At 52.8% G+C, this 14580-nt stretch overlaps 1 protein-coding gene across 1 annotated transcript; it reads right to left on the reverse strand.

The window, feature by feature from the left end:
- Window positions 1-9940: 9940 nt before the first annotated feature.
- Prf1 (perforin 1) lies at window positions 9941-14369 on the reverse strand. The gene is made up of 3 exons (XM_003473749.4): window positions 14222-14369; window positions 12603-13143; window positions 9941-11841 (listed from the first exon to the last, which is right to left on the reverse strand). The coding sequence occupies exons 2-3, from the start codon at window positions 13136-13138 to the stop codon at window positions 10713-10715; spliced, it is 1665 nt and encodes a 554-aa protein (XP_003473797.1). The 5' UTR covers window positions 13139-13143; window positions 14222-14369; the 3' UTR covers window positions 9941-10712.
- Window positions 14370-14580: the final 211 nt, after the last annotated feature.

Raw genomic sequence — 14580 nt, forward strand, 5'->3', positions numbered from 1 at the left:
CCCTCAGGCCTCACCTTGAAACCCCCCCCCCCCACCTACCCATTGGTGCCTGGCTGATTTCCCTAGCCAGGCCTGCTCTCTTGTTATCTGAGGATGGGTGGGAACATGGCTCCTTAAGGAATTTTGCAGGGGAGGATTCCCTGAGGAGAAAGGTGGCTTGAGCAGAGGCAATCTCTATATGAGGAGGTGACTGCTGCTGTGCGCAGATGAGGGGCTGAGTCCCCACATACCACCTGCAGTAGCATCCCTGAGTGTCTCCTGGGTGACTAGACACTTAGCCTCTAATACGTACCTGATTTCTCTAGTCAGGGATGGCAAGGGAAACAATCACATACAGGACACATAATTGAGAGTGTTATTTATTTATATTTTTATTTTAAAGAGAATAAAACCAAGCAAAACAAAACAGAAAAAAGCCAATCAAAACAAACTAGTGTGACACAGCACTTCAAAACAATAGGAAGTCAATAAATGGTTACCATAATGCTGCCTGCTGTCTTGAAAAATAGCTGCAGATACACCTTCAGACATAGTAAAAATCAAACAAAACAGAATAGAATAGAACCAACAAAAACAAAACAATGAATGCAATACAGGACTTCAGAATAAGATAGTAGATCTAAAATGGCTACCATAATATATAGTGTTACCTTCAAAATAATTGCCCATGCCATCAGATACAACACAATTAAACCAAACCAAACCATGAAAATGACACAGTACTTCAAAACAAGACAACTGGGAATCAACAATGGCCACCACCCTCAGAAAGAGACCCCCCACGATGCTACACTGTGAACTGTTATCTTCTGAATAGATGATCGGACCACCAGCATCAGACCTGCAAATGAAACACTAAACACTACAAGCATTAAATGTCCTCAACAGCCATCACTGCAGCCTGTGTGTTTCTCTGAATCAGCCGGTGGTGACTTACAATGGCGGGTGGTGGTAGTGGTGTGTTGTTTCCCAGCCTGTGTGCCAGAAGGGGCTGGCATCTGGCTCTGCTCCCAGTGGCCTGCACATGGTGCCGATTCTCAGGGAGGGCTTCTTGTTGACTTCTTGTTCTCTTTATAGTATTATTTAAAATGGTCACCCAAGAAGTCAAATACAAAGAAAGTACAGGAAATCTGTCCACACACAAAAGACCTAGAAAATTCAGTGGAGGCCTGGATCCCATGGCAATGAGTTCCCCTGAAGACCTAGAGCCCACGACATGGCCCCTCACCCCATGAGTCCAACTGGAGGCCTAAAGCCCATGACAATGACTCATGAAGTCTGTTTCATGGATCTGCACTGGGAAGGCCCAAAGTCAGTGGTGGAAGCTAGAAAGTCTATGCCAATGGGTGAAGGATCTGTACCAGTATGCTGAGGGTTTTACACTGGAGCCAGGAAGCAATGCTCAAAATAAGCCTCAGGGCACCCCCAAAAGTACCATAACCATCCTCATTGATAACGAAGCCTGGAGCTTCTCTGATGATGAGAACTGCCAAGTTCATATCAGGGAGCCAGCCCGTCAAGCTTCTCCTGGAGATTGAACAGCACACCATCTTCTCTGGAGCCAGGAAGTGATGCTCAGAGTAAGGACCAGAGCTCCTCCAAAATGAACCACAGCCATTCTCAGCAGCAGCAATGTCCTGAGCTCCTCTAATGAAAACAGCAAAGTTCATATCAGGAAAGAAGCTCCCACAAGTTCCTCCAGGAGAACCAATGGCAACAGGAGAATCAATAGCACCAAACAATAATAACAACTACAAAGAACTAATGCCACTTGCTATGGTTATACATTGTGTCAACTTGCAAACTCTAGGAGCTTAACTAAGTGACTCAGCAGCTCCACATCCTGGGATGTAGAGGACAAGCAGTTACCATTCTAGGATACTGGTCATTGTGTCAATCTGAGAAACTCTGAACTTTAAATGATTCAGCAGGGGGCCAGGGTCCCTAGTTTGTAACATCCTCAGTCAGTGGAAAAGGAGGGCAGGCAGATGGTGTGAGACTACACCTATCCCAGAGGAATAGCCTGCATATAATAAAAGGCAATGCAGGAGGTGCTGATTGCTGGTTCTTCAGAGTAGCTCCTGTCTATGCCTTCAACTCAGGCTTGTCTCCTGGCTTCTGGCACATACTATTCGGTTTTCGCCGGGAACTCTTCACAGATTCTTCAGTGTTCTCTTGCAGACTCATCCAGCCCCTGATATGGACTTGCACAGCATAGTGCAGTAAGCTCCAGCCTTTGGGCTGGACTCTTCGACCTCCAGCATGCAGACACCCTCTGCCTGCTCCCTCGTTCCACTTTGTAGCTGACCATTGTAAGCCCTCTTGTAATTTCTTAGACATTTGTATATCTGGTGTTACACCTGTTTCTCTAGTAACCCCTGACTGATACAAAGCTACTCTCTTCCTCTCCACTTCTCTTTATTCTGGAAACAGCCCTCAGGTGGGCCAGCTACACTCAGCACTCTGCTGATGCAGTTCAGATGATATTCAAGTTGACTACCAGTTTTTAATCAACCACATTAATGAATCCCCCAGCCACCCCTCTTGTCTCTAAATGGGGAGATAATGCTTCTCCTAGATGCCACCTTTGAGTGGAGTTGGGCCAGAGCAGGCATTCCTCTGTTGACAGAGACCATTTCCAGTTGGCCAGCTCCCAGGGAGGACTCCCTGCCATTGAGCACATATGTGGTCTCAGACCTTGCTTTCCTGCCCATGTGTCCATGCTGCACAGGAGGAACCAGAGACACAGAGGAAGCCCCCTGCTCCGGGTCACTCAGCAAGTATGGGACACACCCCAGCACACACGTCTGGCTTGGGGAGGCTTTGGGCATGGCTTTCTCCCGATGGACCCTTTTGCTCAGTTTTGTTGATACAACCAAGACAACCCCTAAACAAAACACTTTTAGAAACAGTGAGGAAATAGAGGAAAAACGAGGCTTTTCTAGCTCGGTGTCATTGTCAGACATACAACAGATGATGACAAGAATGAGCTGCTGTGCCAGCAACGGGAGACCTGTGGCACCTGCCCACGGCACAGATAGAAGCCTCAGGCTTGCTCTTGGCCCGTGAACCAATTTACACGGTCTGCTTAATAAGCAAATCTATGTGGTCAACGTGGTTTCCAAAGGCCTTGAGAGCCGTTCCGGCTCTTAAGTGAATTATATAATTCCTGCTTTCTCATTCCCTCCATCCGCTGGTTCTGTAAACCTTGTTTTTGTTTTGTTTTTAAAAATCATAAGCAGATGGCTGGGTTTCGATTGCTGCTCCAGTTCAATACAGGACTGTTTCTTTTCTGCTCAGCTTGCTCTAGTGGTGGGGACAGAACCAAGCCAGGGTGGATACCTGTCCCAGGGCCACTCCCTCGGCTCCCTCCAGGGGATTTCTGTAGTCAGCTGGTGGCAGGCGAGGCCTGGGAATGGAAGGGAAGGGCAGTTTAGAAGGGAGGGGGCTGGCTTAGCCTGCAGGCCTTCAGCAAGCTCTTGTCCTTCCTGTGAGGTCTTCACTGCCACTGAAGGGCTCAGCGTGACCGAGGCAAGCAGGGTGAGCCTGCTGAACATGGCTGATACAGAAGAGTGGCTGGTCCATGTTCTTCATTCCCCTTCAGGCACCTGGAATTCCAAGATCCAGCCTTGGCCACCCCTGGTATTGCAGAGGGTCTCCTCAGAGCCCACCCCAGGGGAGTTCTGTGCAGCCTGTGGGGACAACTTACAAATGCCCAAGACAGCAGAGAAGCCAGAAAGGCTGTGAGCTGCACAGTACAAAACAGATCAGTGTGGAGGGAGGGGCTGGGGAAGGGGAGGTCTCTGAGCAGACTTCTGCCCTGTCTGGGAGTATCACAGTGGCTTTGGGCACCTGGATGTGGCTTTGGCCCTGCAGTAACTGACAGGGGCCACTGACCACCCATAGCCCTGGTTCCAATTCCACCTCTCTTAGCAGCTAAGGGACTGTGAGGCCCTGGACCCGCTACCAAACCTCTGCGAGCCTCGGTTTCCTCATCTGGCTCCTAGGGAAGTCACGGAGACCGTGCGCGTTGATGGTGGGCCTGTCCTGCAGTGGGCACTTAAGCCATGTAGATTTTTCTATATGAGATGAAAAGGCCCTGTGCACCTTCCTGCCCTTGGCTGCCTCTGGAGCCTGTGTGCCCCAGGGCCTTGGCTGGCTCTGGCTGAAGTTCTAGCCTCTAAATGCTTGCTCTCTAGGCTCTGGGTCTTTAGTTGTTTCTGGGTAGGAAGGGAAGGGGTGCTGCTCCTCTCTGCAAGGGGAAGCCCCCTTCAAGGAGAAGAGATGGGGAGCCTGGGGCCAGAGCTGCCCCTGCAGCCCAGCCTGCCCCTAGCTTGTTTTCTCAGAAGCAGTGCCCCGCTCCGCTTTCTTCTCTCCACCTTATTCCTTCCCTATCTCTCCTCTACCTCCAGCTATCACTTCCCACAGTTGTCCTCCAAACATTGTGTTTTCTGTTGTCGGTGGTCTTAATTTACTTTGGTTCAACCAATGTTTTTCCCTTTGTAGATGTCTTCAGAACAGGCTTTATGGGAAGGCTGAGATGGCCCTACCCTCCACAAGCTCATAGTTCTACAAGGAATGGGGCCAGGAACACATGTTCAACATTCATTCTTCCATTTAGCAGTGTTTATTGAGCACCTATTATGTGCCAGGCTTGTGCTGGAATCTGTAAAGTGATAAGACAGAGACCTAGATGGTCCAATAATAGGCTTTCACCTCCTATTAAGCTTTCCATCCTTCTCTCCTAGCCAGGGCTCGCTGGTGTTCGGAAGAATGTACAGGAAGGGTGTGGGAAGTTCCTGGGAAGGCTCGGGGTCACTGTAGCCCTGGCAGGAGTGTAAGTCTCCTTGAGCTCCACTGTGTCTAAGTCCTATCCTGAGAATGGGACAGTGGGCACAGAAAAACCAGGCTGTGAGAGTTTGGTAGATTCTGAGAAGATTAGACACAGAACTACCACATGAACCAGCAATTCCTGCCCTTCACGTGCAGTACACCCGAAAGGATCGAAAACAGGAACCCAGCAGACCCTGTGCACAGTGTTCACAGCAGTGCTGCTCAACAGAGCCAAAGGGAAACAATCCAAGTGCGTATTGATGGATGAATGGACGAGCAAAATATGCCAGCATCCAGTGGAATATTATTCAGCCAAAACCGAATGGAATTGGGATGCATGCAAAACTCAGATGGCCCTAGAGAACATCATGCTAAGTGAAAAAGCCAGACACAGAAAGTAAATATTGTGTGATTTTACTTGTATGAAATACCCAGAATAGGCCAATTCATGGAGACAGAAAATAGGATAGAGGTTACCAGGGACCATTGGGAAGTTATCCTTTAAAAGGCACAGAGATTTGTTTTGAGCGTGATAAAAATGTTGGGGGTACTCGCTAGTGGTGATGGTTGCACAACACTGTAAATGCATTCAGTGCCCTGATGTGTGCACTTATACATTACTTTTCTTTTAAAGCAAGTGGCCAAGTGACCTGGGGAGGTGTCTACCGCTAGAGCATCCCCTCAGGGCAGCCACCTCCCATCACGTGTTGACGATAGTTGAGGAGACTTCACAGGGAAGTCAGCGTTACATGCGGCAGGGACACTGTGGAATCCTACGGTGGGAATGGTGGGGAAGGTTTGCGGTAAGGCTAGGAAAAATGGGCTGTCTCATTTCTAATACGGGAAAATGTGACTCTGGCTCCTAAGGGTGTTGGGAAGACGAGCAGAGCTAAAACCTGTGCAGCACTTAGAACGCGACAGTGAGGGCTTCAGAAATGCTCACAGTTAGTACAGTGGCACCTTGGTTCATGGATTTCATTTGTTCCGCGATCCTGGGGGAGATGGCTGCGCTCCTGTTCATTCGGGGAAGTTGGCCCAGGCTGTTTGTTACCTGATGCAGAGCCTGGGAAGGGAAGCCAAATTTTGTTGACCTGTTCTCAAACAGAAGCATTTGTGAACCGAGGCAGTAATGTATTTACTTCTGCTGTGTGTGAAAGAAAAACAGTAAGAGTGAAGGGGCGAGATCTTGCAGTTGCCTCAACTTGGAAAAGCACTTTGCAAAGCAGACTCACACAAAGTCCTAGAGCCCGCATTGTCTGCAAAGGGCCAAAGGAGAGAATGGTGGCAATAATGTCTTCCATTGATTACTGCATCCCGAGGTGGCAGGTGGAGTGTGAAGCACAGGAGAGGGACATGCAGGCGGCAGCCTTGGGTCAGCCTGGTTCTGCGACTGACAACCTCACAAGAAGTTTGGGTCTCCCAGGAGGAAAGCCAGAGTCCTGCCAGGAGGCTGACGTGGCTTCTCTTTCAAGATGAACCTTGGACCCAGCTGTCCAGGCGATTAACTGTGGTCCAGATGTGCTGTTGAGACCCGGAGTAAACAACAGATCCTGATTATAGCCCAGGAACAATAGCAGCTGTTCTGCTCTTGGCTGGCAGGAGCTGAGGAGTGGCCTGTGGGAGAGAGGCAGAAGAATCTGCTGTCCCACAAACTCGGCAATGGCGGAGCTCATGGACGGGTGGAGCCCGGGCCTCGGGGGCCACCTGCTCTGCCGCTGCGTGTCAGGATGAACAGCTCATGAAACCAGGGCGGAGACCCTCTGAGCTGGAAAGCTGCACAGGAATTATTATTCTAGCCTGTTGGCTAGGTGGCTGGGGGCCTAGGACCTGGAGGAGCAGCTTTCTATGGTTGCCACATGTTCAAGAGAGCTGTAGAGGTTGGAGTCAGTACTGGACCAAAGCCATGGTGCGAAGGATTGAGCTGCATGCCTGGGCTGGGGGGAATGTGTGCTTTGGGTCTTTCCATTTGCGGTCCCCACTGGGTGTCAGTCTTTGACTGCTCTCAGAAGTCCTTCTGGGGCTGAGGTTTGCCTGTCTCTGCAGCTTGCCCTAACCCTAACCACCCACAAGAAAGTCACCTGTGATCAAAGCCTCAATTGCACCAATGCCACCCTATCCCCAAAAGCAGAGGCCCCTGACCCCAGAAGAAAGCCAGGCTGGGGAAATCATGGCTGGAAAGGATGTTGTCTGGGAGGGGAGGGATCCTGTGGTGGCCCCTCAGGGGTCAGAATCTACCCAGGCCAAGTGGCATCAGCTTTGCCCCCGAGAAAAAGCTGCCCTGGCTGGGACTGACTCAGGAGCCACAAGAAGAAGCCAGAGCTTTCGTGGTGGCCAGCTCTTCCCCCCGGTAGTGAGTGACTTGTTCACAGGAAGAGAGTGAGGGGAATCTGTCATGCAGACTAAACTCAGCCCAAGGAATTCAGTGAAACAAACAGAGAAAGGATTCAGTGTTTCTTCAACCCACCTCACTGGAGGCTGAAGCGTGGGCATGCAGAATCCCTGAGCCACCCCCAGGCTGGGTATTGTAAGGAGGCAGGTTCTGAACTAAGGGCTCCATCCAAACCCAAACCAGCTCGCTTGGAGGCAGTGACAGGGAGCACGACCTAGACTAGGCAGTCAGGGAAGGCTTCCTGGAAGAAGTTACCACTGGAGCTGAGGCCTGAAGGCTGGGGAGAACTTAGGGCAGAGGAGAACATTTCCAGGCTGTGTGGAGAGCCAGAAAGACTGTGGTCCCCAGAGGAACCCACAGTGCTCTCAGTGAGACTGAGAGGGCTTAGCGAGGGTGGCAGAGTTGAAGGAATGTCAGCGTTGAAGGCTCATGTCAGGGAGTTCCTGCTTTACCCTGGAGCCGCTGGGAACCTTAAAGCATTTCAGCCAGGAAGTGACCCGTCAGTGTGTGCCTGATCTGGTTTCCCCAACGTGAGCCCTGAGACAAGGTTCCAGAGCAGATGGTGTCCACAGGAGGAGAGTCCAGAAAGTACCAGTCGAGGCGTGGGGTGGTTAGACTAGGAGGGGCTGCTGGGAAAGCATGTGGTCATGCAGGTCACCTCAGAGCAGCTGGGGGACTCTGGGAGTCTGTGTGGAGCATGCCCCCCAGGTGGCCCCAGCAGGAGGGAGCTGGGGGTTTATTCACCAACTCTTATCAATCAATGGCGGGCGGTTTTGGGACCTTGACACTGTGCCCTGGCACTTCGAGCTTTCCGCTGGGGTGGACAGCAGAAAACTTTCCCAGGGGGCATCTCAAAGCACGGGTGCAACTAGAATGGGGTGCGGAGGAATGTGGGGAGGGAACTGGCATCCCTGAGGCCCATGCAGGGCCACAATAGGAAGCCAGGGGCAAATTCCATTTATAGTAACGTGAGGACAGGGCTGGGGATATAGCTCAGCAGCACAGCGTCTGCTTGGCAAGTGTGAGGCCATGAGTTCGATTCCTGGGTTAAAGAAAAATGGCTATAATACTATGAGGATGGTATATTTATAAGAAAGACACGGCCTGTGGGGTGGGAAGTGTGGTCACTCAGGATTGGCAGCCACAGAACTGTGACCACCTTGGGCTGCAGGGGTGAAAGAGGGATTATTCCCAGAACTGGGAAGGAGACGTGTAGCAGCCAGCCCACAGCCACCTCGCAGGACCCTGAGGGCAGCAGGGACTCTGCACTCCACCCCAACCTCCGGCCCAGTGACAGGTGAGACAGGCCAGCCACGGCAGGATAGGACAGCACAGAGGGCCGTGGATGGCACCTGGTGGAGGAGAGTGTTTTCGAACAGACAGGGCTCAGGAGTGATGAAGTGTCCCGGTGTCCCAGTGGGGCAGAGATGAGGATGTCACGTTAGGTCTTGAGCAGGGGCCCCTCAGTGACAGCGGTCATCATTTCTCCTTGGTCACCCCGTGTCTTCTCCCCTATGACACCCTCTTCTTGATCCCTGCAGCTGTCTCCAGAGCTGTGCTCAGTGTGGAGTGCACAGAACTCAGACATCGACTCTCCCTACCACTAACTCTGACCGCAGTAAATCCCTTCTTCCTTTGTGCCTCAGTTTCCCTGTCAGGTCAGACGACCTTTCAGGGCTGCCCCGATGTCCTCCCAGGCCCTCTTCCACAGCACTGGGAAGGGTCATGTTCCCCATTTAAACAGTTGTGGGAAGGCAGCAAAATAAACATTGTCCTCTTGGAGAAACTGAGGCCCAGACAGAGGAGGGACTCGGTAAGCCTCACCCACTTCCCAGGGGGATGTGGTCCACGCCCATGTTTGTCTTCAACAAACCCAACAGCTAGCGTGAAGCTGCAAGGTCTCTCTTGTACCTTTGTTTGTGTGTGTGGCTGCCAGCGGAATTGCGGAAATGGGTAAGAACAGTGGTTCCCACCAGGCTTCCAGAGCCTCCTGCCCTGCCTGGGGATTTAGTGTCACTCCGCTTCACTTGGAGCCTACGGGTCCTGTGGGAATGGCAGATCTTACTTTGTAGGTAGTTTGCAGAGCCCCTCTGATGATGCCCCTGCACAGCCATGACCCCAGCAGCCCTGACACTTGCCTTGACTCTGTGGGCCTATGGCCTGGGCACATGAAACGAAGCCTCTGATACCAGAACCCGAGACTCAGTAACCCTCTGGGGCTTACTGAGTGCCAAGGGGATCTCCGAGACCACCCTGTTGGAACCACGATTTCCCCATGGGCTACGTGAGGACACAGCTTTCCAGCATGCGCACAGACGTTCTATCAGAAGTCAACTTTTCCAAACTGACAGTTCTGGATCAGTGACAGCCTATGTACAAGTTCTCTTTGGCTTGTACCATGTTTGCCCAGATGGGTTTATTTGCACAGTGACATTAACTTCTACAGCTAGAAATCAAATAGAGATTTCTGGTTCCTTTAAGAAATGAGAAGACCTGGCAGCACTGGGCTCATATTTCTGCCTCAGTTTGGTTGGGCCACAGTGGAACTGCAGCCCCACCGGCCCCAAGTGATGAGACGTACATTCTCCCGCCCGCCTCAGCCCCCACCATGCCTGCAGACATCCAGCTGGAGCTGAAGACCACTGCCTTTTATCACCAAGCTTGTGCTGCTCTGTTTGGGATCAGAGGGTTGTGAGCAAAGTATTTTGGATCACCACATTTCCAGCAAAAGTAGAAAAAATTTATTTTTATTGCTTGCCTGCAGTGCTGATACAGAAGTTGGTCTCCAGAGCGATGTTTGGTCCCTGGCCTCATCTTTGCCACCACGCCCTGTCACCGTCACCCTTACACCATCTTTATTGGCTTTCACACAAGCTGTGTCCACAGTGACACAGGTCCTGACAGTCCTTGACTTGCCTGAGAGGCTACAAAGAACAGAGAGACTGGGGCAGAAGGAGTCATCTCTAATATGATGGGAAGCTCGCCAGCCCAGAAAGGATTCCAACAATAACATTTTTAAAAACAACAAATTAAAAAAAAAAGCGATGCAAGAGTGAAGGATCTTAAATGATGGGCTGTAAGCAGCTGGTGTGGGGGGTCCTGGCTAGCATTGTGATCTTTGTAGCAGTGACTATCAGAATAGAAAATGGAGGAGCACAAGCAGTTTGGATGGAGAGCCTCAGGCTTGGCCTGTAAACTTGGTCACCTCGGTGAATAAAAGAGTCTGTTGAGTATGCCAGCCACTCAGGAGGCTGAGGCAGGTGGGTCACAAACTTAAGGCTAGCTTTGGCACATTAGTAAGGCCCTGTCTCCACATAAGATAAGAGCTTGGGATGTATCTCAGTGGTAGAATGCTTGCTTTGCAGGGATGAGGCCCTGCATTCAGCCTTCAGTATTGATTAAAAATAAAACCATTTGCCATCTGGGATGAGAGCAGGAAGACGGGCCCCAGCTCCCATGGTGAGAACTGTCCTCTCCAGGCCCACTGCAGTTACCACACAGCCCCACTCCGGTTCCCTGGAGGCTCCCCCAGAAGCCCCTGTGGGGCGTAATTCAAGCAGGTTGCCCCACTCAGGTGAGGCAGACACTTGGCGTGGTATTTGAATGTCAGGTCCCCATGGTTCATGTGACATAGCTCTTCATGAGAGCCAGATGTCGGAGACCGGTCACAAGAGCCCAGGAGGTCATCGTCCCAGCCATGGTCTGCATCCCAGACCTGCACTCTCAGAGGCCCTCCTGTGGCCAGGACCACGTCGCCAAAGTCCAGATGGGTCCACCACTTGGGGTTGTTATTGTTCCACACGACGTGGGTCCTCAACTCCCGCTTGCCAAAGAAGACCTTCACGTAGGCATCTGAAGCAGTGAACCAGTCCCCCCACAGATTCTTAGCCTGGACAATGGTCACCGTCAGCCGGGCCAGGCCCCTCTGGCTTGGGCAGCAGTCCTTGGTGATGACTGCTGAGCCGTGGCACACACACTGGCATGGGTCATTGGGCCTCTTCTGCTGCCCTGGTGGACAGGGCTTGCTGCAGTCCTTCCAGCGTGCCTTGCCCATCAGGTATTTGCTTACTGCCTGCTTCAATGCCTCCCGCCGAGGGTCCTGGTTCCTCACCAGCATATGCAGGGGCTCCAGGCTGTAGTCCACCAGGCCAGGCTTCTTGGGCAGTGAGGTCACCCAGGCTGAGAACTGCTCGGGCCCCGCCTTGCTCCCAAACAGCAGATCATACATGGATTCATGTTGTCCGCCTTCCACTTTAAAGACGCGATCGCGATAAGTCTGGTGGAAGGAGGCCTTCATCTTGTGCTGCTTCTTCTTCTCCTCACAGGCCTTATATTCAGCTGAGGTGCTGGCATGGCTGCTGATGCTGACCTGGGCCTCCACATTCAGGCAGTCCCCTACCTCGTCGGCTGTGAGCCCCTCGAGGGCCAGCTCGCAGGTGCGCAGGGCGGTGAGGGCCGAGGTGCGGCCGCCCAGCTCCACGCCCCGGATGAAGTGGGTGCCATAGTTGGAGATGAGCCTGTGGTAGTCAGGCTCGGTGGAGGTGTTTAAGTAGGGGGGCAGTGCCCGGAGGGCCTTCCGGAAATCATGATGGAGCGGGGGAGTGTGCACCAGGCGGTAACTGTGGGGAGAGAGGGGTAGCTGGGCTCACCAGAGGATAGCATTTGACCATTCAGTGACTCCTTTCAAATTTCCCAGTCACATGTGAGGATAGAATAGGATTGGAACCATGGGGCCTGGCTGCAAAGCACAAGCTTTAGGGTACTGGGTTGGCAGGAAGCCTACGGTGTTGACTCTTGGGGATGTAGGTACTTTGGGCAGGTATTTCTTCTTTTTCAAAACTGGTTTTTAAATGTTTTATTTTCTTATTATAAGCAGAACGACAGCTTTGCAAAACGTGCTGTGGCCTTCACCTACTATATGTACCCCTGGATTGGGCCTATGTACCTGGGCTCTGAACTGTTCTGGTCATACCTGGCTTCACTGTGCAAGGAACGTGGCCACCAAGCTGAGGCAGCAGGGCAGGTGACCACGCGCTGCTCAGTGAAGGACCTGGGTCCCAGGCTTCCTGCTCATGGCAGCTGGGGAAATGACTGTGGCTGCTTGGGCAGCATAGCCCTGGCACACACCGGGCATGAATATGGGTTGAGTGAGGCCCATGGACTTGCCCACATCCCCTCTGCGTGGTTCCCCACTGGTCTGCTCAGAGTTGGGCCCTCAAGGATGGAAGAGACCATGATGAGGCTGTGATCTGAGAGCTAGGACTGTGGTTTCTTCCTGCTGGAAGTGGCCTTTAAGTCCCCACGTTGCCACCCCAGAGTTTCTACACCCCCCTGAGTTCCCGCCCCCTTGTCCACCTGCAGCCTTCCCGCCCCTCCTCACCTGTATAGGCGGCACTCCATCTTGTCCATGCTGAAGCTGTACTGGTCCTGATGGTTCTTCTCGGCTGCGAAGTTGGCTGCCTGGGAGTGTGAGCCAGCCACGGATACACGTGTGTTGACACTGGGGTTGGGAGATACTTCCAGCCCTACCCGCCAGTCATTGGTGATGGTGGAAGCCGCGTCTCTGGCCACGGCCTCCGTGGAGCTGATTTGGGCCTTGAACACATGGCGCTGGCAGCCGGAACCTTCTGCCCGCCAGTGGTCCAGTGCCAGGGGCAACAACTGCACTGCATTCTCCTGCAGGGCATTTTTACAGAGGGTACAGGTGCCATCGGGCCGCAGGAACTTCTGGGTGTCCACAAGGAAGGAGCCTGAATGGCGGAGGCTGGTCACGTCCACACCTTCCCCAGCCAGCCATGCACCTGGCACAAAGCCGCGCTTTTGTTTGCACTCTGCAGGTGCACCTATGTAGCAGGGGGCTGGGATGGGTGGAGGCAGCACCAGGAGAATGCCCAGGAAGAGCAGGTGGGTGACCATGGTGCCTGGGAAGTCGCAAGCAGAGAGATGCGGGTTATCTGATGTCTCCACCCCAACTGTGTGTGTGTCACCCAATGCCAGAGATAGATTGTTCCTTGCAAGCTTGGTCTACCTTCTTCGTTGCCCAGAGAGGGTAAGGGTCTTGCCTAGAGTCACATCGCAAGGAGGAGTCCTTTGCTATTTAAGGCCTAGTGGATATCTAAATTGATGGCTCTGTCTCTAGGATACAGCAGCTGATGCTGAAAAGGTTGCTATGGCCACAGAAGAGACAGAGTAGCTATAGCAGTTCTGGGAGCCCAGATCCTGGAGAAGTGTCATTTGGTCCCAGAATTTGCACCCTTTCCTGAACTGATACTTCCCTCTGTGGCTCCAGCTCTGATCCCTCCCGCTGAGTCCTTAATGGAACTGGAAAAGAAACCAGGTGACAGCATGGCCTTACTGTCCCTCAGAGCATGAGCTGACTCTGATGGCTGAGGACTGCCAGTGTGCCTGCACCAGGTGCCTGTACCTTGTGCCCGCACCTCGCTCTAATGCAGGAGGAGCTTGGCATTAGCTCTTCAGATGCCTCTTGGTGCTCTGGACTCCACTGGTGGCTCCTACCAAGCTTTGCATACCTCCCTCATGTTCTAGCTGTGCCCTGCCTACCCAAAGGAGTGACTTGAAGGTAGAATCCAGGCAACTCGAGGGGTCAGGAAGGTAAACAGGTGGAGGGGAATCTTTCCAAAGTCCCACTGTCACCCAGCTTAGGAGGCCAGCATGGTCCCTGACCTTAATTACCCCAGGGAACACAGCTCTCCCCCCGGCCTCATCTCCGCAGCCCAGGTAGCCTGTTTGCAGTGATTGTAGAAGTTCTGATCATTGGCACCTTGTGGGCCCCGTGCGAAACCTCTCCATTCACACATGAGTCCCAGGGTGAGCACAAGTCTGCCCAGTGAACAAACAATGGAGCGTCATGGCCTTCTGACACCCAGGCCTCTTGTCATAGGGACGCCACAGCACTTCCTGCTCCATCATGCTCTGCCCCAAAACAGCAGCTCCACTGCCTCCCGGGGCCCCCAGGTCCCCCCTCTGGCTCTTCCCTACCTGGAGCCCGAGGAGAAGCTGTCAGAGAACACCCTCGCTGCCCACTGGTGGCTGCCGAAATGATGGTGCCGGCCCCCAGCACATTTGCATTATATGTGCTTCCTGCCCGCCCTCAAACTGTGGCCACAGGTCCCACCAGCACCCATTCTGTCATCACCTCCTCTTCCGGCTCGTGACAGCCCTCAGGAAGTAAGTGGCGATGGCCAGAGGTGCATCTGCCACACGGGCCTCCTGGGGCATGGGACCCTGGAACACACAGCAGGGTGAGCGCAGGACCCGGAGCATTTGTACTTGAATTCTAGCCTGACTGAGCTGGTGGCTGAGCTGCTCTCCTGGCATCCTCTGTACTGTCTCCTCCA

This window comes from Cavia porcellus, unplaced genomic scaffold (assembly GCF_034190915.1).
Source record: "Cavia porcellus strain 051 isolate PalLab524CR breed Dunkin Hartley unplaced genomic scaffold, mCavPor4.1 scaffold_28, whole genome shotgun sequence".
Lineage (NCBI taxonomy): Eukaryota > Metazoa > Chordata > Mammalia > Rodentia > Caviidae > Cavia > Cavia porcellus.